The sequence below is a fragment of the Takifugu rubripes genome, chromosome 19 (genome assembly GCF_901000725.2).
Source record: "Takifugu rubripes chromosome 19, fTakRub1.2, whole genome shotgun sequence".
Taxonomy (NCBI): domain Eukaryota; kingdom Metazoa; phylum Chordata; class Actinopteri; order Tetraodontiformes; family Tetraodontidae; genus Takifugu; species Takifugu rubripes.
In genome coordinates, this window is record NC_042303.1 from 17,336,974 (window position 1) to 17,362,450 (window position 25,477).

At 46.6% G+C, this 25,477-nt stretch overlaps 1 protein-coding gene across 5 annotated transcripts in view; it reads right to left on the reverse strand.

The window, feature by feature from the left end:
- Window positions 1-357: 357 nt before the first annotated feature.
- Window positions 358-25,477, reverse strand: part of chl1b (cell adhesion molecule L1-like b) — a 42,185-nt gene continuing 17,065 nt past the window's right edge. For 2 of the 5 annotated variants that reach the window (XM_029827072.1, XM_029827073.1), the window contains exons 2-27: window positions 20,619-20,817; window positions 20,135-20,152; window positions 19,273-19,381; window positions 18,929-19,119; window positions 18,290-18,412; window positions 17,745-17,915; window positions 17,501-17,527; window positions 17,250-17,361; window positions 16,991-17,172; window positions 15,958-16,089; window positions 15,200-15,340; window positions 14,392-14,503; window positions 13,998-14,164; window positions 13,759-13,924; window positions 13,552-13,676; window positions 13,114-13,215; window positions 12,661-12,858; window positions 12,387-12,457; window positions 11,629-11,851; window positions 10,763-10,878; window positions 10,317-10,521; window positions 10,077-10,199; window positions 7,831-8,007; window positions 3,615-3,746; window positions 2,853-2,925; window positions 358-1,982 (exon numbers count right to left, since the gene is read on the reverse strand). In XM_029827072.1, coding sequence (XP_029682932.1) covers window positions 1,778-1,982; window positions 2,853-2,925; window positions 3,615-3,746; window positions 7,831-8,007; window positions 10,077-10,199; window positions 10,317-10,521; window positions 10,763-10,878; window positions 11,629-11,851; window positions 12,387-12,457; window positions 12,661-12,858; window positions 13,114-13,215; window positions 13,552-13,676; window positions 13,759-13,924; window positions 13,998-14,164; window positions 14,392-14,503; window positions 15,200-15,340; window positions 15,958-16,089; window positions 16,991-17,172; window positions 17,250-17,361; window positions 17,501-17,527; window positions 17,745-17,915; window positions 18,290-18,412; window positions 18,929-19,119; window positions 19,273-19,381; window positions 20,135-20,152; window positions 20,619-20,718 — 3,501 coding nt within the window. In that variant the 5' untranslated portion in view covers window positions 20,719-20,817 and the 3' untranslated portion in view covers window positions 358-1,777. The remainder of the gene's footprint in view (window positions 1,983-2,852; window positions 2,926-3,614; window positions 3,747-7,830; window positions 8,008-10,076; window positions 10,200-10,316; window positions 10,522-10,762; window positions 10,879-11,628; window positions 11,852-12,386; window positions 12,458-12,660; window positions 12,859-13,113; window positions 13,216-13,551; window positions 13,677-13,758; window positions 13,925-13,997; window positions 14,165-14,391; window positions 14,504-15,199; window positions 15,341-15,957; window positions 16,090-16,990; window positions 17,173-17,249; window positions 17,362-17,500; window positions 17,528-17,744; window positions 17,916-18,289; window positions 18,413-18,928; window positions 19,120-19,272; window positions 19,382-20,134; window positions 20,153-20,618; window positions 20,818-25,477) is intronic. The other 3 variants (XM_003973732.3, XM_029827074.1, XM_029827075.1) reach the window with 3 other exon arrangements.

The window sequence follows — 25,477 nt, forward strand, 5'->3', positions numbered from 1 at the left end:
TCAGAGCCTGAGAGGCGGTTCAGGTGTTCATTTGTAACTCTAATCCCAATGAAATGTAGCCGGAGTGTTTCCCTCTTTTAAACGTCCACCTTGTGCTTTAAGTCATTGACCCTCTTCCTCGATTCATCACTCTGGTGACGCCTGGGGAGACACGCTCCCACCCCGTGCTGTGAATTCCATTATAGGTGCCGACGTGCTATTGAAGATTCTTCATCCGCTGACATGGCCATTGTGCTGCTTAGGTTTCATACGATGAAGCCTTACGCAGCATGTTGTTGATGATGGCTTTTGTGTCCTGCTTAATCATAAACATCCACTCGTTAACCGGGCGAAATGAACCAAACCGTGACCAGGATGTAAGAAAGTAAAGTAATTTAATAACATAAAAAACATCAATTCTCAACATGCTCTGGTTGGTTTCTCTGGATGTTAATGATGAACAACAGACTGATCCGAACAGTGAGAGTCTGACTAAAATAAGGCCTGTTAGAAATATTTGTGGTGGAGCAGATTTGAATTGAAACAGCTGATTGATGGGCGCTAACCCTTCAAGGGACATTCCACCAGTTCACATCAGGTCAGGAGTAACTCCAGTACATCACAAAGCTTCATCAATTTCACTTCTGAAAGAAAAGCAGGTGTTAGCCTGATGTCATTTAGGTTAGCGCATGCTAGCATTCGAGATTGAGCCACATGAAGGAGATCTTAGATTTTAGGTGTGATGGGGCTTTTAAATAAAGGGTCTAATAATTCCTGAAGTATGCCTACAGGATTTTAATGACAAATTGCAACAAGCTATCAGTGTAAAATGTTGAGAAGAGGCACACAAGCTAGTCTGGGAACACAAATTCACCATAACATCCAAACACTCACCAGCTGCAAATTCATTTATACTTTTTTCATGCAAATTTCAGTATTGTGAAAACAAAAAAAAAAACAGCGTGTTTACTTTACGATTTCTGGCCTGTGAGTTTTCAAAAGATTTGGGATAATTGATGACCAGCAGAGGTGCCATTACACACACGTGTGAACTTCCGAGCCAATATCAGTTATAGTGGGATAATAAAAGATATTTACACTACAGATGGAGAAGAGTTTGAGCTAAATGAGCTAAATGCAACATATTTTTGTTTTAATATCTTCCAGATTTGGTATATTGGTGATGTAACTGAAAACGTGCCGTAATAACTGAATCATAGGTAATTCCCAAAGAGAAGGAAGGATTCAGGTTTTGGATATGTGTGAAAATGTCCCTGTTATTTTGCTGTTTATAAAACCAGTAGGAAAAAAAAATAAGTTAATAAGCAAACTTTATACACACCTTAACATTTAATGACGTCGCTTCATATATAAAAGGTCAGTAATATTCACCCCAACTGGAAAATATCATTCCCACTTTTTCGTGGTGCTACAAGATCGACATCAGAAGGCAACGTTGCACAAACGGACCAGCGGCCCGTTTGAACCAACTGCAGCCCAAGTCGGGACTTCAAAACACGAATCCAAGCTCTAAATGTCATGTGTGATAATAAGCATAAAAAAGACACTCCACAAAGACAATATACACTATATTTACACCAAATTTAGTAATGGTCTTCCTTTAGCAAAGTGACAAAACGAGAGTTTGTAAAATGAAGGTGGCAGTGTGCACTTGGCAATGACGCATTACATTTGACACCAGACTTGTGAGGGTAACGTCTGCTCCCTCTTTCATTTCTTCTTCCCAGCAGGTTTAATGGAAACGCGTCCGAGGGGACGGAGGATGGCAGCCAGGGCCTCACGCTGGGGTCTGAACGGTGGCTTTGATCTCAGAGGACGCCCTCTTTTCCTTTCGCCCGGCGTACTCGCCGATAAAGGAGCCGTCCTCGTTGAACTGAACGTCCTCGTCGCCGTAGTCCACCAGGCTGTCGCCGCTGTCGGCCGCTTTGATCTCCCTGCTCAGCGAGCGCTGGCTGCCCTTCAGTGGCTTCTCATCGTTGTCGCTGCAAGAGAAGCACCGGATTTACCGTCACTGTGCCGCGATGTCGGGGGCGGGGGGGGGGGGGGGGGGGGGGGGACGTGTGTGTCACTACATCTACAAGGAGTCTGAACAGATTACTCTTAAATCTCAATGATGCACGCTGTAAAAAGTATCCCCTCACTATCAGACTACTGAGCATCAGGATCTGTTATGTGTAGTTGCAGCGTTTGCAGCAATGCATTCTGGGAAACCGTTGTTCCCGCTCAGCATAAATCAGCACTTGTGATGCTCTGCTTTCTTATGATACTTCTTCCAGTTTTTACACTGAGCTGAAGTCTTGAGCGATGAGGCAGAGAGTCAAACGCTGCCACGCTGAGACTTCATATCGCATCAGCATGTGTTGTGTATGCAGATCCTGCTGATTAGCGAAGGAAGCTGGGAGCCGCACAGCCGAGGATTGTTAGGAATGGAAGCGCTGAAGGATTAATGAATCGTGTTTGGATATCACAGCCCTGGAGTTGAGCTGCTTTCAATTACACTGATTGGTTTTGGTCTCCTGCCGTGCGCTGGGCGGCTTCATTTAACTCCGGCCGGACAGAAACATCTGAGGCTCGCAAACACAACCACGACACTATGCTCCAGTAAAGGGAGGCTACCACAAAAACACGGGTGTGTAAACAGCTCAGGGACGCTAATGCTGCTCATCACACACTCTTTAGTTACTCAGGTGATCACTCGGCTTGAGCAGCGGAGGTGTAAGGCTCCGCGCCAACGTCACTCGTGCTGGCGTGTCTTTTTAGTGACGAGAGAAACGCAGAAATGATTACTGAGCGATGCGGACGGAGCGGCAGCGTGGAGAAAACACCGTCACCTGTGATCGTCGGGCGCTCACCTGTATTCACAAAAGGTGTCGTCGTTCATGCCCTGTGACTCCACGTCTGGGTGAAGGTCCTCCTTTTCCTTCACTGCTCATGAAATAAATAAAAGATGTTTCACATTTACACATTCTCTGCTGGATAAATGCTGCATTCCAGGTAACAATAAAGACATACGTGCTCCTATATGTGAGGCTACAATAAACCATGGCCCGCGGAAAAAAAGAAAAGGCTGTTGGCGCTTTGGGAGATAATGAGAACTTAATGAGAAAACAAAGGACAGAGCAGTGTTTGGCTGTTTTCTGCTGACGAGTGAAGCGGTCGCTGCACAGACGACAACCTGATGGCTATTAGCAGTGAATAATAAAGCTGATGAGGGCTCTCGTGTCCCCAATAGGAGGAATATAATTGAGATACCACAGAGCTTATGCCATCATTCCCAGAGCAGTCACTCTGTGTGCAGCATTTGCATTTTGTCTGGCTGTGGGCTGCACTTTGTTTAGACGCTTGCTGGGAAAAGCTCCGTGTCAAAACAATGCAACACTCCAAAGCTGGACATCCCAGAAACGCTCATTTCCCTGTCAGTGCACGTGCCCTTTCATGTATGAATTTGCATTGAAGCATTGAATATAATGTAGTGGCTTGGTCTTACGGTGGCTTCCAGGTTGGTTTATCACCCCCCCCCCCCCCCTTCCCCCTCCACCAACATAACAAATTGTGAACCAGAAAATACAATCAGAGCGGCATTTAGCATTCAACCAGCACAAGTTAGCACCTACCGGAATACTTTCCTCCTTTATTCCTGTTGACAAAGCAGGCGATCAGCACAATGAGAGTGAGCAGAGCGACGGCACACATCAGGCCGATGAACCAGCCCTGGGTTGATATTCCTTCGTGGATGCTGGCGGAACCTGAGGAGAAACAAAGCCGAGTGACTTTGACATATCTTGGCCTTTTCATCAGGACACCTGATTGAATGTTTGCAATCGAACAAAGCCCATCTGATGCAGCAGGAGGTGTCAGGGCGCTGCCGATGGAAACGACCCAGTATTAATATTAAACAGCTAATCCTGCTTGTCTAATTAATCAAGTAAGAACGCTGTACAAATGTAATTCTTCCCAGCAAGGCTGCTAATTTAAATCCAGGTGACACTGCAGCTTTGAGTCGCTGTTCAAACATGCTGCGTTTGCAGCACATTTCTGTTTAATGAGAGGGCCACTGATTAAAGCGGCTCTTTTTTATTTATGTGTTTTTTTTTCCCTCCTCACCTGCAGTCTCTTGAGATGATATCTTTAAAATACAATCATTATTGGTCCGGTGACTGGAAATAAGGTGCCCGGTGCATTCCGACGAGGCCTCTAATATGTTGTGTTCGTTTCTCATGTAATTATATGTGGATTAAAATGACAGGAAAGAATCTTGGCTGTCACCCAGAGACTCCAACCTGTGCAGGAGCGATGTTAAAATGAAAGCACAAAGGAAAAATTATAGACATTTGAGACCATTTGCAACCCCACCCAGAGGGTGTTCTGAGACACCCACAGTGAGAAGGAAAAGCTGCACACATGAACATCATGTGTGCAGTTTAAAAGGCTGCTTTGCTCTTCTCCAGGTATCCGGCTGACATTTACAGGCTGTCACCAACCGACATATTAACATTTCACAGAGGTCGAGCCGATGGAGAAATGACAAAAATGAGCAAGGCGAAAGCAGACTGTTTAGCAAAGGAGTGATGGAGGATGTCGCGCTTCACCTTCTACAAGAGGCAAGAGCGCTCTTGTGTTTCCTAATTCCGGTGTGAGGGAGCATCAATTACATCTGACAGAGGGGAGGGGGGGGGGGGCGTCAGGTAAGTCCCTCGACAATAAAGATGACAAGAGTAATGTGCATATGGAAGCACAATTATACGATGAGCTAAAAGCAGAGCAACGCTAGAGGAAGACATAAAACAAAGGCTGAGCCGCCAATGCAGGACAGTTTTTAAATGTTTGCTTTCAGATGCTCTGATATCATCAGGTGTCGTGTGGATCTGACAAGGACACCTTCAGTATTTGGATGAATGAAAGTTATTTAATGTAAAGAAAGTCAATAGATGCTTAGCTGTATGAGTGCAGCCTTTTATTCCAACTGGATTAATAAAATGAGCGCTGTGCAGTTTTAGCATGGGGAACGTGCTCTCTGACAGCAGCTGTCGGAGATAGTCAACAAAGCCCCGTCCACTTCATTTCCCCACGGCAAACATGCAAATCTCCGGCCGCGTCTTCAGCTCAGGTGCGTGATTTGCTCAGGTGATAATTCAGCGCACACGGACACCTGCGTCGCCGCTGCCCGTCCCCGTCGCCGCAAATGACACACTGGCTAATGTTGATAGATCGCTCTGCTTCTATGATAGTTCCAATCATCAGAAACTGCACAACTTCAGCTGACACGGGCCCCTGAACTAAAAATATCCCGGGGCAGGCTGCCGGGGTTTGTCACCACGCTCCCAAGCTCGCTATTACATGCTGCAGAAAACAGCTGCTCATCCGGCAGGAGGCCCACGCCCCGCAAGTCGCACCTTTGGCGCCAAAAGATATTCAGATGGAGGAGCTTTTAACAGCTTCCACTCTTCCACTTATCTCAGTATCCTGTAAATATCACTTTCGCCTCCCCCGCAGACGCGGCCCAGGAGGACGTTCAGCCTCACAATCCCCTCTCTGCTCAGAGACTCTAGTGGTGCGACTGTTTACCCACTTGAAGATTACATGGAAATGTCAGGTGACTGTTGGGTCAATACACTGACGCGTACAGTGGGGACCGGGGCCCAACAAATCAATCACTGACAATTACATGTATTTGTCCCCTCCGAGCGCGTGCACGCTGCTGCTATGCTGTCGAGGTGCGATATAGATCTCGTATTCTATATTTCCCTGGTGGCAGAGGCGAGAAATTAAAATCAGCTCTTTCAATAGTAAGCACTCTTGCTAGAAAGAGACACACATTTGCATATTTACATTTCTAGAACCCAACTATAAATGGACTTTCTTGTATGTTTGATGTGTTCAGCCATAAATTAGCTGAATATATGGAGCAAATGTGACACCGATTGACCTTTATCAGCTAACTCGATCCTTGTGTCTGTGTGGTCCGAGGCTCGTTGTGTCAGAACCTGCTGCAATTCTACCCATGATGGAACGAGTGGGTTTGGTCACTGGGGACGTTGGAGAGCTCTGAGGTGAGGGGGGGCTGCCGTGCCTGGAGAGCGAGACAGGGGACGCTGCGTCCTATATTTATTAAATTAGCGACTAATCATCAGGCCGACGTGATCGAGGATGCCACGACTGCGTGATCCATTCTGTTGTTTTTACCATTTATTAGAAAGCAGGACTTGAGAGTGTGTCTGATGGATTCGCTTCTTAAAGCATCATTTACTTTCCGTCTCTGTTTCCGCTCCGTCTCCTGTCGCCAGGATAAAAGTCAATATTCGTTTACGATCACTAATGAGCCAAGATTAATGTGAATTTATAATTAAGCCTCTCATTACTGCTGCTAATAGAGAGGAAGCCGCAAACTTTATCCAGGAAGAAGTTGATGGTTGCCTAATGAAAGGGGGCAGCAGAGTGCTTGCAGGAAGGCCCAACAGCCGACAAGGTCAATTATCTCCATGATAAAAGTGTTTACGACCTCTTCAGATTCTGCCCAGTCAATACACAAACGCTTCAAAAGTCTGCTGAAATCATCCACGCACGTTCACTGCGGCGTGCACCTACAGCCTGAGATGTTAAACCCAAACAGCACAACTTCCCAAAGAAGCACATTATGAACAGTTTTCATGGGAAGCTGCGGAGCTGAAAGTGAACGCAGATCTCCACATGAAGCTGCAGGGACAGGCAACAAAAGGGGGAAGAGAAGATGACAAAAGGACAAGCAATGCATAACAGAGCGCGGTCACACACTCACGCGCACTCTGGGGCTGATCAAAGGACAGGCTGAAAGCGGTGGCGAGGACGAATTAGCAAGAGGACAATTAACAACAATAACATGGACACAAACACGGGCAGCACAACCGCCACCATTAACTTTAATGTTTGGAGTCAGGCACACACACACACACACACACACACACACACACACACACACACACATACGGGCAACGGTTGCTCAGTTGAATGCATAAAAATGGATCCTCCCTGCCTGTAATCATTTTCTCTGGCTTTTCCAATACAAATAAACAACCACAAAGAGCCAATTAAGCTTCTCTCTGTGATTGTGAGTTTTCTCTAAGCAAACGCAAGCTAATAGCTCACACATTCAACACCTGCGGTGGTTGAGACTTGGAAGTGGAGCTTTTTGTTTCCACATTTGAATGATGCATTAAATTGTTTCCGAGTGCTTCGCTATTAAAAGTGTCACCCAATTATTTATGCTGACAGTATCTGTTGCTGCTGGTCTTATTGACACTCCTGAATTGACCGTTTCATTTCCTGTTCCGTCATTCACGTGAGCCAGAGCTGGCTGGTGTATGGCACGTCAGCCTCAACACATGATATGCAATAGAATAGGAACGATTACACGCTGCAAGCGAGCTCATTCTAATTACTCCGCAGCAACTCTTTCATGATTACACAGTGCAGTAGCAAAAGCTTTAGTTTCCTTCCTGCTCAAAGCAATTTTCTTCCTTTGCTGATTGTTTCATAGCTCCTGCTCTCTGTCCAATCAATAAGCGCTTGCTCCCTCATGACAGTGACAAATGAAAACCACCACTATGTCCATATGAAATTGTTTATCCACAAAAAATACTTACATGGAGATATGAGAGGCTTGGCTGCCCAGGCATATATCATGTTCCACTAGTTCAATGCAGTTTGGAATTAGAGAAATTGCTTTGGAGACAACTTTGGTGTTATCCCACCGTTCTGGGCCTCAGTGCTCCCGTCTGTGTCCCCATTGTCTCTACCAGGAAGTGAAAGACCCGCCTACGTAACGCCACGGTCTCTGGCCCCACCATCACTCACTTGTTTCCAGGGTCGTCGTGCATTCCACGCTGACAATGGCCCCACAGCCCACTGTGGTGCAGGAGCGCAGGTCGAACTGGTACTTGCTGACGGGCTCCAAGTCACGGAAGATCCACTTGGTGGTACTGGGGTTGCTGATGTCGACGGTCTGCACTGGCCCCGCCTCAGTGTCATTGACTAGAGGAAAATACAACAGGAATTAGAGCTGGAAGCATAGAGTTGATAATCTGGCTCAAAATCCAGCGTGAGCGAGTGTCCTGGCACTTCCAGCTGACGGCTTGGTTAATGGGGATAAAAGGTCATATTTGTTTGCCTTTAACAAACAGGGAGATCTCCGATTCCTGCTCATTCACAATCGAAATTTAATGGTCTCGTCTCTGTCTAAACTGCTAGGAGACTTCATTTTTCACAGTGTAAAACAGGCGGGCGGGCGGTCGGGCGGGGAGGTGGCATTTATGCTCTCTGCAACAAAAACAAGCACAGCAGGTACTGAGGTGACCTTTGCTGAGAAATACTGCTTCCCTGTATTGGTGGACACCCCCCGCTGCTATCGCACATCAAGACATTCATTTCTTTTGTTTTGACTCGACTACACTAAAATAGGGAACACTCTAATAAAAGAAGGCACATTTCTCCCTTAACTGGGTGGAATCGGGACAGCTGCAGCCGGACTGAGGCTCTCTGCAATTAGATGGTGCCACCCTCTAAACATGTAGACACACGTATCTGAATCTACCTGACAGCGGCTGCATGTAGAAGAGAAGGATGGTGAAACTAGTTGACACCCCATGATAAACTCAGAACTCACAGCTTTAGTGCCAAAATGGCTGGGCTATAATAAACTTGTGCACAGAGCGCCCGCTGGGTCAGGTTCTGCGCGGTCTGAAGTGAAAGCTGAAACATTAGCACAAAAACCAACACTGCAAAATAGAAAATAAAACGAAAGCTGCTGAACTTCACCACTAATTCTCTGCCCAGGAAACACAAGCAGCGTCAGAACTGCCCTCCAAATCGTGGTTTCAAACAAAGGCTTCATCAGCTAATGTTTGCTGGCTGCACACCAAGCTCATCCTACTTAATAAGCCATCCTGGGCAGCCAGTAGGTGAGTTACAGACATCTTTGTTCTTTGTGCTTGTGTGATTCTGCTTGCTTCCTCTTTTTCTGCGCTCTGTCTGTGTTTCTCTGCCAAACCGACAGCTGCTCCCATTCTTAAACTGCGCTCAGGTTAAACTCCAGGCGTGTTTGCACGGTGCGTGATCCTCACACACGGCTGGGAAATGAAATACAAGAACACATTTAGGACAAACAGACTGTGTGCTAGTGCACCAAAACTGTGCTGTCTCCAGCAGCTTGGTGTATCCATCACGACGGCACGATATTCCCGTGTGTGCGATATGTTGTTGTAACTGGCTCTCCTATGAAAGCCGAGAGATATGAACCTATTAAAGGCTCCTATGAAGATGAGTGTAGCTTCAGCTTGGGATTTTCCTCGTGTCGCTGATGATCTGCTAACAGCTGGCGACATTATCCTCACCATTTCACACATGATCTCCTTCAGGAGGACTTTAAAAACAGTCACACATCAAAAAGCTCACCAGCTCTATGGTCGTGGCACCATGAAAACATCCCTTCTTGGAATACCACATGACACTTGGCCCTTCTGTGCAGCTGCCAAATCACACTCAATTAACCAGCAACAGCATCACTGAGATGCAGTTGGAAGTTAGTCATTAACTTGGCTGTGATTTTTCTTTCCGGACAGCCAAATGTGCACGCTTGCGGTGATGTGAGCTGCCAGAACCCAGAGCTGGAGTAAATATGTCCCCTGAGGACAGGATGGGGTCAGTAAAGCTGGACCTTAACAGGCCGTGACACTGTAACCTTACTCAGCACTCACAAAGCCAGCGGGGCGACATGCAGGCCAGCAGGCTTCACCCTGGCATGTTCCCAATACGCTCGCAGTGGTCTAACCATGACTGCTGCACAGCAATTTAGCTTCCCGATCTCAGGAGCACGAGGTTAGACGATCACCAGCAACAAGTACGTTCCTCTCCCGTGTACAGATTCACCTAAACACGCCCCCTTCCAACAGAGCAGAGTCTGCAGCTTCGGAGGTTCCTGGCACGATGTTTCATGACCTTCACTGACATCGTTGACTGAAAACATTACCGTCCTTTCGTTCTTAGGTTACCCAGGCGCGACTTTATTCTGTGTGGCTAAAGACAAATAAGGTATAGACACTTACTGAGCTGGTACTCCAGGAGGTAACCAGTGAGGATCCCATTCGGTTCCAGTGGTGGGGCCCAGGCCACAGACACCGTGTGTCTCTGCACATCTGTGATTCTGAAAGCTGGATTTCTTTCTGGGACTGTATGAGAACAAGACGGTGATATCAGCAGTAGGAACCCAGTTTCCTTCGCTATTATTAGCTTTTCTCTTTCGCTGCAAAATCAATACACTTCGTGTTGTTTTCCCACAATCCTACCTCCCTCTGGGGTTTTGAAGTTGACAGGATGGCTTCCCGGGCCATTGCCCCGACCGTTGAAGGTCATGACAATAAGGCTGTACTCAGAGAAGGGAGTTAGTTCCGGTACCAGAGCATGGTTCCGGTCTCCTGGGAATGTCAGTGTTTCTTTATTTCCGTGGTTTTTCTTGGAGTCCACCAGACTGCGGAGACGCCACCAGCTTATCTGCATGCAACACACAGACAGAAGGGTGTTTTTAACGGTGGTTGCTACTCTAAGCTTCTAGAAAACTTTCTGCAAACGTAAAAAGAATTCCAAATTTTCGTTCTTTTGGTGGTCTGTGCACTGAACTGGCCGGTTACTGGGTGGGGGAGTCCAGTAAAAGCCCAAGTTGCAGTGCGAGGAAGGTCACGGACAGTCCTTTAAAGCTGCATCTAAAAGCAAAGGTCTGTTTTTCAAGTATTACCCTGTAGCCTCCCAGATGTCCATGTAACTTGTCCTTATGTACTCGCATCCAGCTAACCTTGACCACCGAGCTGTTTATCACCTCTACGGCTACATCATCAGGTGCAGCAGAGGGAACTGCGAAGGGAAACGTGTGTTAGAATACAGTCGGCTGAAAGTCATTCAAGGAAAAACAAAAGACAACAACACACCATCGTCTTGGGAACAGCTGCTACGTACCCACCTACTGAACTACTGCGATCGCCTATCTGCTCTAATGGAGGATAGCGTGTCTACACGAACACACCAGCTACACAATTAGCTAAAGGGTGTAAATGCTGCCTTAAACAACACTGCACATGGCTGACCTGAGGTGGCTTCTTGGGGACAAATCCAGAAGAAAGCTAAATACAGGAAGTATAGCACACTGCTGTACATGTTGTCTCCTTCATGCAGTCACACATTTGAATCAAATCTCAATCTATATGATTTTAAAATGGATTCTTTTCAACAAAACACTAGCACTTTTTTCATTTTTTACCAATGTCAAACTAAGATGACCTATAGATACACAAGAGGTGAGTCACAGACAGTTGGACAGACAGACAGACAGACAGACAGACGACTGAGTGGGAGGATGCTGCAACTTCTCCAACTTTTCCTTGCCGTTTGATTAATGCATTGTCTAAAATTCTCCTTCATTCGGGCCAATTTCTGCCGACAGGCAGCGGATAAGCAAAGTTCAGCTGCAGATGTTTCTGCTGGAACGCTGAAGCTTCCCACCGCTGAAAGTTGCCGAGGTTACGTCCAGAGAGCTCACAGTAAATTGACGCCCTACAGCTTGAAAGAGATTAAGAGAAGAGGGGAAAAAACAACCTCACTACTCACAGTCCTCTCCTGAGTATCCCGTCTTAATTCTGGGTTCAGGACCCCATCCCTGATGGTTCCTAGCCTGGATCTTAATCTCATAGGGCACAAAGGTTGGAGTGTTCTTCACCACAAATGAGTGTCTTTTAACGATGTGCTCCTGCCAGTCCTCCTCCACATCCTGCCTCCTGTAGCTCACCTTGTACTCCAAACCCGGTCCATTGTGCTCGATGGGTAGCAACGGCTGAAGCATGGGGGTAAAAAACAAGACATCCACCATAAGAATGGTGTGAAAAGCATCAAGACGAGTTGTGTAAGAAGCTTTCTGTATTCCACTGCTCAATGTCACCGCCTCTGAGGGATTAGAATGACAGGCTGGCCCAGTGAACTGTAGTTGACATGCTGCCAGTGTTTTATCCCGCTATCTCATAAAACAAAAGAACAATTGACATGGTCTGGCTGCGTGGCTCTTTACTCACACAGAAGCTGCCGACGCGTCCCAGATAAAGGATTTATGCTCTCGCAGGAGCCACTTTACCCATCAGCCACAAGAGCAACATCATCAGCACCAGATATGACCGGACATGCTGGCGTGATTTTTGTTCAGACATGATTTTCAACATAAAATATTGAAGATGCTGATTCTGTCTCTCTTGTTTGCTGTTGATCTGGTGTGTCAAAGCTAAGTGATTGTGAAGTTAAGATAAGAATCGACCGAGCGGCCGACGTTACAGAATCAGCACTTAAAGGATAATAAAAGGACAAACTGTATTTCTTACTTCCCAGTTGATATTCATTTCCTGTGGCATATGACTTTCGATTTTGATGTTTTCTGGGTTCTTGTCAGGAGCTGGGAGAAAAAAAGAATATGGATTTATTTGGCTTGGCTGGTGGAAACAATGTCTGCTGAAGAGACGTCAGAGAGGAGAGCTTCACGAGTGGAATCAATTATGTTCAAGGTCCGACAATGTTCAGAAAGCGACGCTGGAAGCTGAAAAAGTGCGAAGGATCGTATCAAAAAAGTAGAGCTGAGAGAAAGAAGAGTCGTCAGACCTGCTGGGGGGGTTCTGTAGCGCTCTGTGGGCTGGCTGGGAGGACCTCTTCCTACAGCATTAACGCCTGACACACGGAAACAATAGTCGACGTGGCCGTGGAGTTTGAGAATGGCTGAGTTGTGATTCCCGGGCACTCGCAGCAGCTCCTTCCAGTTCCCCGGCTCCCACTGGCTTTCTTCATACTGGATAATAAACTCTGTGGACAGGCAGAGAGATAATCAGAGTAATCCCTCGCTGCCGTGGTCTTGCCAAAGGATTGCCTCTTTTACCACCTACTGAGCATTAAACTCCTCAAACCGTCCTCTGGTCTAATCCTAATTCATGTCTGGATCAGCCATTAATAGATTTATGTTGCCTATCTGCAAATATGTGCAGCTGGATAGTAATAATAATAATGTTTGGAGCTACAAGAGGCACAATCAGGATGTGATATTGTCCACGTGCTCCGTACCTGTAGTCGAGCTGTTGTGATCGTCTCCGGGGATCCATTTTAGCTTCACGCTTTGACTCTTGTGTTCGGACAGCACCAAGTACTGGGGGGCATCAGGGACATCTGCAAACCACAAGATGCCTTTAGGAACTCACAGGAAAATCCATCTCTGCAGCCAAAGAGGCCAAGGGAGCCGGTATTCAATCAAATCATCCGACATGCCGGAGGACAGGAGCGCAGCGGCACTGCTGCCCACGGCTGCCACCGGCTCTTTCTGACTTAAACTGTCAGGCACCTCAGAAGCCTCGTTTCCAGACACAGTAGTACAGTAACGAAGCCATGCTCTGCATTTTCCTGACCTGCTTTAGTTTCCTGACATATTGATCTGTTTGTTTTGGACATTAATGCAGCATCAGGGGCCTCAGGTCCTTTGAGTGGGAACAGAATAACACGGCTCACCCAACACCAGCAGCAGCGCTGCGGCCTTGTCTCCGTCCATCGGCGTTCTGGCCAAACACGTGTACACTCCCTGGTCTCTGTGGCTTACATTGACGATCTGGAGAATACCGTCCTCTATAAAATACCTGTTGGCAGAGGAACAGCAATGCAATATTAATTTAACAAAAAAGAAAAAATCCCATAAGGTTCCAACTCTGATTGTCCAACCTTGAATTCTCAGTGTAGTTAAAGGCGATCTCTTTATCGTCTTTTTCCCAGAGGATCTCAAAGTCATCGCTGAAGGACTTGTCGTACTCGGCAAGACAGGAGAACTGAGCCGTGGTTCCTTTTAAGATCCGCAAGTCCTCTGGAGGCTCCATTATTCTAGTGGGATCTTCCACATATACACAGATATTAGATCCATTGCAACTCTTGGGAGCAGCCACAATCAGAAGGAAAGACGCTACCTTTCACCGACAGCATCACGTTGATGGCAGAAGAACCTTCGGTGTTCTTAGCGAAACACGTGTACGGTCCCGAGTCCTCCTTCTCGGCACTGTAGATCTCCAGGGTCCCGTTGTCGTGAACGCTAAACCTCGGCCCTTCCACGGAATCCGACGTATCGTCTTTGCTCCTGAGAAAAGACGCAGAATGAGCTCGCGCCGTACACTCCAACACAACTCCAACAGTTACTTGGTTAAAAAAAAAAACACAGATGAATCCACAAAAGTTGCTGAATGAAAGATTAGAGGAGGATGTTTGGTATAAAACTCAGCTGACAGAGTCACTGCGAGCATCCACCAGTTGACTTCTGCTGCTCTCTACTGGTCTGATGGAGACAGGAAGAACCTGCACACATACCAAGTGATGGCTGAAGGAGGAGAGCTGAAGACCTTGCAGTGCATCATCACCCCCTTCCCCTCGACGGCTGAGTAATCTTCATCATCCTGGGTCAGAATCATGGGGGGCAAATCTGTAACGAATCAAGAACCAAAGCCTTATTTATTAATCGTGGATCCAAAACCAAAACAGGGGATAAAGATTAAAAACATCAGCGTTGGGGCTTAGCAGTTAAAAAAGCGGATAAAAAGTAGAGGGACGGGTGATGAGACAACGTCACTGTGGACGAAGGAAGCGATTCAGCTGTCGGGCTGTCAAAAACGTGACCAAAATGACATCAAAGAAGAAAAACAAGAGCAAATTAGCTTGCTGCCTACAAGCACCTTATCAGTTGTAGCCAAAGCCTCGCATTAAATGCTTTGTCTCGCCTAATTGTTTACGGCAGCAGCTGGGACTCGGCATTCTGAGAGCGTCCAGCTTTATTAACTCCTGTGTCAGAGACAGAAAACTCCCCAAATATGAGCAAAGCAAGAGAAAGCAGCATCCTGTCGTTTTTATCTGCACTTGTAAAGCAGCACATGCTTGTCTTATGGCCCTGATTCCCATATGGGATTGAGGGGAAACTTGTTAGCATATAAATGGCAGAGAACCGGGCTTGTTGCTCTGTGGGGAGAAGCACTAGGCGGAGTGATGGAGTGCGTGGGCAGCACTCCTTCCTCAGCTCCTCACTGCTTTATGGGAAACAGCAACACCAGATCCCAACCATCTGTCAGACCATCCTTGTTGCAACAGTCAGACAGAAAAGGGGACCACAAATAATCACACTTACTCATAATCATGATGTTTGCATTGGAAAGGAGGGTTCCGTGTCTGTTGGAGGCCTCGCACTGATACACGGCGCTGTCGGATGCTTTGGTGTTGTGCAACACTATTGTGTCACCCAAAACCCTCCTGTTGGGCGACGGAGAATCTGCAGAGACAGGAGACAAACGTGCGGAGGGAGTGAACAAGGAGACGGTGGCTCGCCTTAGTCGTCCGTGTTCATGGTTAGCTCTCATGTACGGTCAGATGATCGATGATTTTGCTGCGTTCAGGTGACACTACATCAACTAGAGTCTAAAACAAATCAAACACACGTCTGAGGCTACTTTTCTGCAATTCCCAATTTGCCAATAACTACAACTTTTGCACACTCTGGAATCATAACGCATAGCCCCGACTCAAAACAGGGACCTTTTCTAATGTTACATATGATGCCACATGACCGGGACGTCGCCTCCAGGCGCCTATTAAAAACCCATTCTAGTTTACAAAATGTCATATTCAGACTGTGGCCTGCAGGTGACTGTACACCTTTGACCCCTCTGGCGTGTAAATATGTTGATTTAATCTCCCACCGGCCCCCACACTCAGGGGCAGCTGTCCTCAACTCTCAATGAGGACACTGCTGCAAGGCGATGACCAAGGAGGAGCAGAATTCACTTCTGAACGGACCTCATGTGCGTTAAGAAGCTCCGAAATGATTTAGTTGGGCAGCAGAAAGGAGAAGGCACAGTAACATGTAGGTGAGGCTGCTGTGGGACTGACCCTGCAGAGGGGCACCGTTTACCCTCCAGGTTACAGCGGGCTGAGGAGTCCCGCTGGCGGAGCATTTGATGAGCACGTCTGAGCCGATCATGCTGAGCTGACTCTCGGGCTCAGAAACCCACTCTGGAGGCTCTGCAGAGACACAAACAGCGTGACGTTATGCGTGTGAGCAGCATGGCAACAGCAGCACGCCTGTGGAAGACGACGATTGGGCAAAAACATACGTGCAAACATCAATAAATCCTGAAAAAAGAAAATGAAAAGCTGGAACTGGTCGGATCGACCTTCTGCCTCCTCCTGCTCTGTCGGGGGTTTAGGAGCTGTGTATTATTGCTGAGCTTATAGTTGTGAGATAGATGTTATCTGATGTTTCTGTTATCGTCTCAAGTCCATTTGGAAGACTCGTGTCCTCGTCTGCGTCCTCACCAGCGTGTCCTCTCTTTCTTCTTGTTCCTGCACTCTGATCCTTGTATCCTCTTTTGATCCGTCTTCCCTGATTCTTGTTTTCTTTCTGCTTGTTTGCCACGTTGTCATCTTTTCCTCTCCTACCTGTTTGCCAGCCTGGCTCCGCTGGATCTGTTTGCCTGTTTGGATCAGCTGCTGGTTTTTGTCCTTGCGAACCCCCTGACCTGTGAATTTGTCTCTACCAACAAAGACAACTGAACCGAGTCCACTCGCTCTGCTTGGTTCCTGGTGTTGCCGACACGCGTGTGACGCTGCCCTCTAAACAGCGTGTTCACTCATTCACGTGTGTGTCTGGGTGACTCTTATAAACGCACCGTGTGTTTGTTCCACTAAATGAGCAGATGTGCATCTCCCAGGGTACCCACACACACTCCTGCTGTTACCGGTTGTTAACAGTAACCGACTGAAGGTGTGACTGACGTGCGTGCTGGTACCTGTCATTGTCTGATGGTTTTTAATTATGTCTGAAGCAACTCTTCTACACCAAGAATAAGTGTGCAACATCCATCGTTTAACTGTGTAAGCTGTTTTCCATTCTCTTCAGGTTTAGGTTCAGGCAGGAAGATACCTTCTACTATGACTGTGAAGTAGTGCACAGCTTCTCCCACTGTGTTCTTGGCCTTGCACATGTACTTTCCACCATCTTCTTGTTCAACATCAGGCACAATCAGCAGTTTCCCATGGCTCTCCATTTTGGCTTTAGTGGGGAGATGCTGGCCCATCTTCACCCACTCGACCTGAGGAGTCGGACTGAGAGGAGATGCTCAACTAGTCAGATATGTGTCATAGATGCTTATTACAGTAAGTATAGAAGCATTATTACTCACAATCCGGCTGCTATACACTCCAGGATCAACTCCTCTCCTTTGACCAGCTGTGTCTCTGATTTGACACCAGGGGGCGTCATGATCGAGGGTCTCCTCTGGAGGATCGCGTTAGCTGTGCAAGTGCAGAAATCAGGTGTGTGACTTCACAAACACCTTATCATTTTAGATTTAAGCATTTGCTAATGTGTTTATGTAAAAAAAAGAAAAAAAAACACGAGGGGTTTGACCACAAACGTCTGAAAAGAACTTACCGATTTCAGGACTTGTGTCCTTTAGTTCTGAAATGGATGTGGATGTTATGGAAGACAAAATTTTGGACACGAGGACAAAACAGAACGTCATGAGAGACATTAAAAAGATAAAATAAAAAAAAATAAAAATGCACAAATCATGCAAAAATAATGTGGTGCTAGGATGGACTTTGAGGCGTGAACATACAGTAAAAGTGGAAATAATGAGCGCCTGAAAAACAGGCCTCAAAAAGTGTCTTCTTACTTGTCTTGACAATGACAGACATGGCCGTCTTCTGAACGATGGTTCGTATTCGTGGAAACGCAGCGAAGCAGCAGTAGTCCCTCCTGCTGTCCTTGTCCACCGCGTGAGAGAAGTAAAGGTCTCCGTTTAAGCCCATGGACACCCTCTCATCCTGCTCAATGTGCTGAAGACCTGACAGCAGAAACAAGACGTCATTTTACCGTCAATAAACTCTGACAGCATCTGCAGGAGACACACTTGTGTTGTGAGTTCAGAGCTTTGATGGACAGAAACTGTCCTTGAGTCTGTTTGTCCAGGATTGGTGAGACCTGTAGCACCAACCGGAGGCAACATGTTCAGCTGTTGCCCCATTTTAAATGAAACCAAAGGCAGCATTTTACTGCACTGATTTTTCAGATTTACAGTGCAGAAGGACATATTTGAAACATCTCCATAGAAAACAGGTTTTCCATTGTATTTGATGGAAATGTAAATTAAATGATTTGACAAAGATGCCAACCAAATTCTGTCCATTTAGAATGTAAACGGTATCATTTTTGACTTACTTAATGTCATCCAATAGATCTGCAGCGGTGGTATTCCATCAGGTGGGTTACAATTTAGAATAAAAGGCTGCCCTTCCTCCACCACCACAGGTTCAATTGTCTCTTTAGGAAACTTCGGAACATCTGAAACAAAGACAAAATGTAGTTCTCTAAGTTCTCCACAAGATGGCGGTAAGACTATTCTTACTACTTAAAGGACAGCAGAAAGTGTCTCGTTGATCATTTTTTAAACGTCTTGGCCTGCAGGGAGAATACAGACATCAATAACTACCACCCATCTGAACCCAACCCAGATCTAAAAAAAAACCCTCAAATTGAGTGGACTTCGTTAAAGCTAGTATGTGGTGAATAAACTTCATAAGTGTATTAAAGGACATCAAAAGAATTAATGGAGAGGCGGGACACTTGGATTTCCTCCAACATAGAGCTCCAGATGAGCTACAGATGAGATTAGTTCAGGAGCCTCAGTGAATCTCTGCCGACATTCACCACAATGAAAGCTCAGAATGGAGCGGTGCTGTCATCGCACAGCACCCAAGGCTCCGTCACCGGGAAAGAACCGACCCGCAGCTCCTCAAATACACTCTCTTTCACTCACTCACTCACATACACACACACACACACGTGTGGGTTACTTACTGGGCACAATAAACTCAATCTCCCTGGATATGGCAGTCCCCAGTCTGTTTGAGGCGAAGCAGCGATAGATTCCCTGGTACTCTGTGAGGTTTCCATTATTAGGGATCACAAAGGTCCCAGAATTCCCCTCTGTAATCAGACGAGGGTCCAGCGAGGGGTCAAATTGCTGCCCGTTCTTTGTCCATCTGAATCTACAGAGAGAAAGAGAGTGTGTGCACAAGGTCCGCCAGCGTTGAATGAGGTGGGATTGACTATTTTCCAAGTTCAAACCAGTCCAACACCAGCATGTTGGTGGCAAACTGTGTGTATCACATCTGAAGTGTGGTGGGAGGATTCAAACTCACTCTGGCTCGGGATTCCCTTTGGCTTCACACATCATGGGGAAGTTCTCATCGAAGGGGAAGGCGATGAGAGAGCTGGACGCCTGAGCTGTGATGGTGGGCAGCTGCTCAACTGGGCAACAAACAGAGCAGCATTAAATCCTGACAGAAGCTCTCAAACACAAACTCTAATCAGATGTAAGCTGTTTGAAATGTAACGGGGCGGCAGCGGCCCCCAGACATCCGGGTTTAGAACCCCTCTGGACAAAGCTCTGACAGACCGGAGCTTTTATATTTTTGTTATGATTTTGGTCTTCATACTTGAGGGAGCGTCCGCTGGGAATCACTGAGCAGGATTTGATGTGTGTCATGCAGAGTTCAATCCCAAATTCTTTCCATCTCTTTGTTTTGGCATAAAACTCTCCGACCTGCAGGGTTGGGTAGGTTTCCAGTTTTGTTTCTCGCTCGGATTATATCAGGTAAATAAAACCCATTTTAAGGTGAAGGACTTTTAATATCCAGTCCATCTTTGTCCACAGCACTAAAAGCTTTTTATCTTTCAAATGGCTTCCATTGTGGGACTTAACAGGTAAAATTCAAAGCCACAATAATAACACACTGACCTTCATTTCAACGATTTGCTAAACAGGTAAACCAGCCCAACCCTGTTATTGTGATTATGGTAGCAGAGTTAGTTCTAAAATTCTCTGTGACCAGGTGAAGGGGAATGAAGCCATGCTATGAGCCCTAAAAGCCAGAACATGAGTATTATACAGATGTGATGCAGATGTGACAATGGCTTTAATTAGAGCGGCGCTCTGCGATGATCGGGGAGATGAGCTGGGATGTCACTAACAACAACTTATACTCGACAACTCCAACTTACTGTTTACATGGTCTAAAACTATCAAGTCCACAGCAGCATAGGCAAAAGTGAACAAAACACAGAGTCAGACAGTTGAAACATATTCTGACATCAGTTAGCATGAACTGTTCACATCATCACATTTCCTGCTATTTTCTCTGTTTCCCAATACTCCAGGATGAACGACAGATCCCACCAAAAAGAAGGAGAATGGCTATAAACTCCAAACCTTGATGACTATTCCAGCCCTCTCCCTCAAAGGTGTTTCATTTAACTGCACACTTTTATGTTGAAACTCTCTTTTCTGATACAAAGACTTCAGTTTCAACATCAGTCTCTCTCTGTTACCCCCCTCCCCACTGCCACCAGGCTCGTTGCAAACATTTTCACCCTTTTATGCAGAAAAACGAAGAAAAAGTTCCCTCTTCCCCCCAAATGTTTCGAGACAAAGGTTAAATCCATTGTTGACAGTCTGTTTTCTGTTTTGGAGATCCGGCGCTCTTACCTTCCAGTGGGATGTCCAGGGCTGCAGCCAAATGTAAGGCACAGACACAGGTGATCACGCCCAGCGCGGCCGTCATTCCCAGACTCCTTTGCAACCTCATTGTTTCACAGTGGCGACTGGACGTGCTGAATTAACGAGCGCTCCCTCTCCGGCTGCCGCGTGCTCAGCGCATCTCTCGGGCGTGTTAAAGATGCAGTACCTGTGACAGCAGCGGCACGGGAGGAGAAGAGCCCATGAATCCACCCACGTGCTGGCAGACAGCAAGAAAGGCAAAGCCCAAACACAACAACTCCCTCGTGAGCGCCAGCCTGGCTGCTCCCCGCTCAGCCAGGCATAACCAGGCACATCGTATGCTTTGATTTGCATCAACTCAGTGGGGCTGTACTCTGAATTTTAAAATATTCCCATTAAAGCCTCCCATCATCCCCCTCCCCAGCGACTCCAACTGTTTGCAGACTGATGTCAATGAGAGTGCAATGCACAAGGTATTTTATGTTTTCACGTGAGGCAGCTAAACAAATGAATGAGGCTGTGAAATAATAGGTGCACATGTTCAGCATTACAGCACGAAAAGATAAAATCCGAATGACCATCCAGGTTCAGATCCTGATTCTTTTAATCAGGCAGCTGCTTTGATATGCGCCTGCATGTTTCTGATAATGATTCCAAGACGTTCCCAGTTCAGCTACACACACTTTATAGCCACATCTATAATGTTGCCTGAGGGGTGTTGAGGGTAAATACTGTACAAATTTAGCAGTCAGAGAGAGTAAGCTGTCTGCACTCGCTCGCCCTCCGATCGGCTGTGGACCACGGAGAACTGGATTGTTTTGCAGCTAACGGACCCGCGTCTGGGCCATAATGACCATTTGATCGGCCCAGAGTGGCGAATGAAGAAGACGGACGAGGGTAACGTATGGGACTGGGAGTGTTCATAGCAGAGCTAGCACGCTCAGATGATTAGCCTTCCTCGCGTCGTGTGAATCGTGACAGCAACAAATACATATTAAGTCTTTACATCTTGGTTGCTGGAGAGCAGCAGAACTTCAGGGAACCTAATCAGTGGGCGCTGTGCAGCTTCTTCTGCCTGCCCTCACACACTCCACATAAAAACAGCACGGTCAAACTTGAGTCCACGAGATGCAGCAGTGTGCTCGACCCGGGTTAAAAAGGTCAATCTCATGATTTCAGTTCAGCCGAGCCTCCTGTTAATGGTGTTAACTGTAACTCAGAGGCAGCCTTTGACCTGTGACCTCCCCCCCACTCCACTCCCCACTGCATCAACAACAACCCTTGAGCTTCTGGACAAGCTGTGGACAATGAACTCCATCTCCATCTCAATTCAAGTTCAAGTTTATTGACGTTGGTTCGTTTGTTTCCAGAAAGTGCCTCAGGCTGAGCTTTGCCTGCATCTGTCCAAAACATGCCGGTTTATTGTGGTAAACACAGATTAAAACCACAAGGAAAGGTTTTCTCTTAATTGGCTTGTGCTTTGTTGGTAAGAGTGGCATGTTCAATCAAGTATGGAGGGGTTACAACTCCCACAAGACAACGTTCCTTCACAAGACCAAGCTAATTCCACCGGAGATGGACTACATGGAGCTTGATCATTTGCATCATCTTGATTTGTTCTTTTTGTTGAACTTTTATTGAAACCTAGTTCAGCCATCTGGCCGGGGGGAGGGGGGGGGGGGGGGGGGGGCGTCCCTCTGTGGGTTTAAATGTAATGTCTACTTTTTATTTATGGTGCTTACTGGTGCTATATGATTCACCCAAGGCGTCCAGTCAGGCTCCCCCGATTTATAGGCTGCAGGCTGTTTTTAATCCCGCCCCTCTCAGCAGCGATCACACCGGCCAGAGATTGATGCAGAACCGTGAACCACAGCGAAGGCTCAGAGGGGACAGAAGCTCTGCTGTGAAGGACGCAGGCAGAGGGAACGGAAACAAAGTGAAATCTGGCTCCTCCTTCAAAGGTCTCATTAAATGACAGCTGCAGAAAACCTTCTGACCCTCATCAACTTATGCAAACCGCCATTTAACGCAGTCCAATGTCCCGCAAAGGTCTTTTTCCTGACATCAGTGAAGGCTTTCACCAGCCAGAGTGAAATCTTTATTAAGGCTGAGCTCCAGAGCATTGTTGTTGTTTCAGTGATGCCTTAAAGCTGCACATTTCATTCTGCTTCTGCACATTTTCCCGAGTCAAAATCAATCACTTCTAGGAGGGCGGCGTTCTGGTGGAACTTCACACCTGTAATCTGTTTCAGGAGCAAACAAATGAAGGAGAAGCAAGTGGCCGCGGATAAAGGCAGGTTGTTTAACAAGGCTTCTGTGTTCCCATGTGAATGCATTATTTGGTAAAAGGGTGGGGTCAAAGCACATCTATTCAGAGTCCAGTACAGTAGGCTCTTCAGCTGGCACCATCTGCTGCTTTCTCACACACAGACAACAGGCGGACAAGTGCTGGCCAACTGTAGTTTAATGTGAAGGCTTGTAATAGGATTAAGAAGATCCTCATCTTGTCAGGCTGGATTAAAATATTCTCTCTGCTAAAGACCTGAGACAGGAAGACAGCAGCTCCACGTGCGCCTCTCATGGTCTCGGTAAAGCCTGCAGTCATTCCCAGCTGATCCTTGCAGAACAATTACACCGACAGCACAGGCTGATTAACAAGCACGGCAGGTTATTATGTTGCATCTGATCTGTGAAATTAACTTTTTTGGGTCTTCATTTTGCTCATTTCGGTCTAATCCGCCACTAAATTAGCAAGACTGACACTCTATCACCCTTTGTGAAAAACAGAGTCCCTTTAAAGTGGCGAAGCCTCGACGTGATGATTATCTGGGTTCAGTTCACGTCTTGTTTTTCTTCCACCTTCCTCAGAATCTGAAACACGAAGAATTCTGACCCGCGGCAGGAATTGAACTGATCAGTATTCCACTACAAGCCTGTTCAATCAATCTATGGTAAAACATTAATCTGCTGAGCAAAAAGCAGAAATCAGAAATAAGATTCAGAATGTGATTTGGAATTAGGAGCAATCTTAGCTAACGTGCCTTTAAAGCCATATTAGACGTTAAGAGTTCAGAAGTCTGGAGCTGCAGCAGCGTGAGGATATTAGAGAGTGGAGGAATCAGGAGCAACAGTCTCAGGTGTCCATCAGAGGAGGAGACGCCGCGTGTGTGACCCCTGAGTTCTACTGTGGACTAATGAAGCGTGACCCTCCAGACCTCACATGCACTCTCTTCACCCAGGAGAGTTAGCTACGCTACCAGAAACCTGCAGCTGTCACCAGAGAGACGGCTGAGGGAACAATATACAGCTGTGGATGGATGGACACGTGGGCAGCCGGGAGGCGTTCAATGACAGTGACGGACATTTGGACAAAGAATTATGTTGTGTTTTCATACGGAGAGCAGAGAAGAGGGGAAATATTATAAGAGAACAGTAAAAAAGGACCCAATTTCAAGTCTTTTGTAATTACTGTCATAATCTCGATGCAGACACACATCACCAGACGTGTCCCTTCCCACCAGCACGTGGGACACGATAATAAATCATCTATGTCAATATGTGTGCTGTGTAGGCTACAGCCTCACAAAAGATGCTGTCAGAGTCCTCACTTTGAAGCTGTCACTTAAAGCAGCAGGGAAGCTTTTAAAGACTCCACTGCACCTGTGTGCATTACAGTTTCCAGCCTTTTCATGCGTTTCCCTCTGATCTACACGCTCTGAAGTCCCGCAGGATTGTCCCCTCGTCCAGGACAATAATCACATTAGTGTGTGATCCTCGCCGAGTCGCCGGCAGAGAGATGAATTCCAAACTTTGACTGCAGGGACTGGAATATTATTTGTGAGAACCAACACAGCACGCTCCTCTACATCCATTCACTCCGACTGAATGATGCTGGCAATTTCCCCAGATGAAACTTTGCCAAGGCAACACATGATCGATGGCTCCTGTAGCCCAAATCCTCACCTCCATCAGACCCCAAAGCAATTTATTTCTGCCAACAACTCGGAATTTCTGATGTCCCTGCGGCAAACAGAGTTGCAGCAGAATCTCGGATGCACAGAATCACCTTTGCTGCTTCATCCACTTTAATCCCTGCAACTCTTCCATATACAGCAAGTCAAAATTGGGACTTCAGCTTGTGAAATAGCATTTGAATAATCTCCTCCTTGCTCAAGGTTAGCCTGTGGACAGTGTTACAGTAGCCAGGCTGTTTGACAAGGCTGCCGGACACGCAGCTTCTTCTCCCCATCGCTTACTGGGAGTCAAACCGATCCATCCTGATGCGTTTGAAAATTGCCAAGATCATGATTCATAGCACCTTCCATGGATTGCACTAACCTGGTGTTAGAGCTGAAGGTTTGTTTTCATCGTCCGGTTTCATTAGCAGCAGTACTGGAGGCACTGGGAGGTCGGCTCTGGTCTTACTGGTGAGTCGTTACCTCGGTAAACAACGCTGTGTTCAACTGTGTGTTGTGTTCTAGAGCTCCTCCAGGCATTTAATCTGCTTTCAGCATAATAAAACCTAATCCACTACACCTACAGCTGATCTAGTCCTTTCAGCAGTTTCCATTTTAAATTCTGAGTTGACTGTCTTTATTAATATCATTTCCCAGATTTCTAATTTACTGCAAATGAAAACGTCAACAGGGCGGACAGGCGGACAACGGTGGACAGCCTGTGGGAACCACTGGCAACTGGTCACAATTAAACATTTATGGTGTCAGTCAAAATACCACAGTTCTGTTAATAGTTTCCAAATGTTTTTACACAGAGAAACACAAAAAAACTGCGTACAGGGCAAATCTCTAGCAACGGCTTAAACTATATTGGTAGATGCACAACGGGAT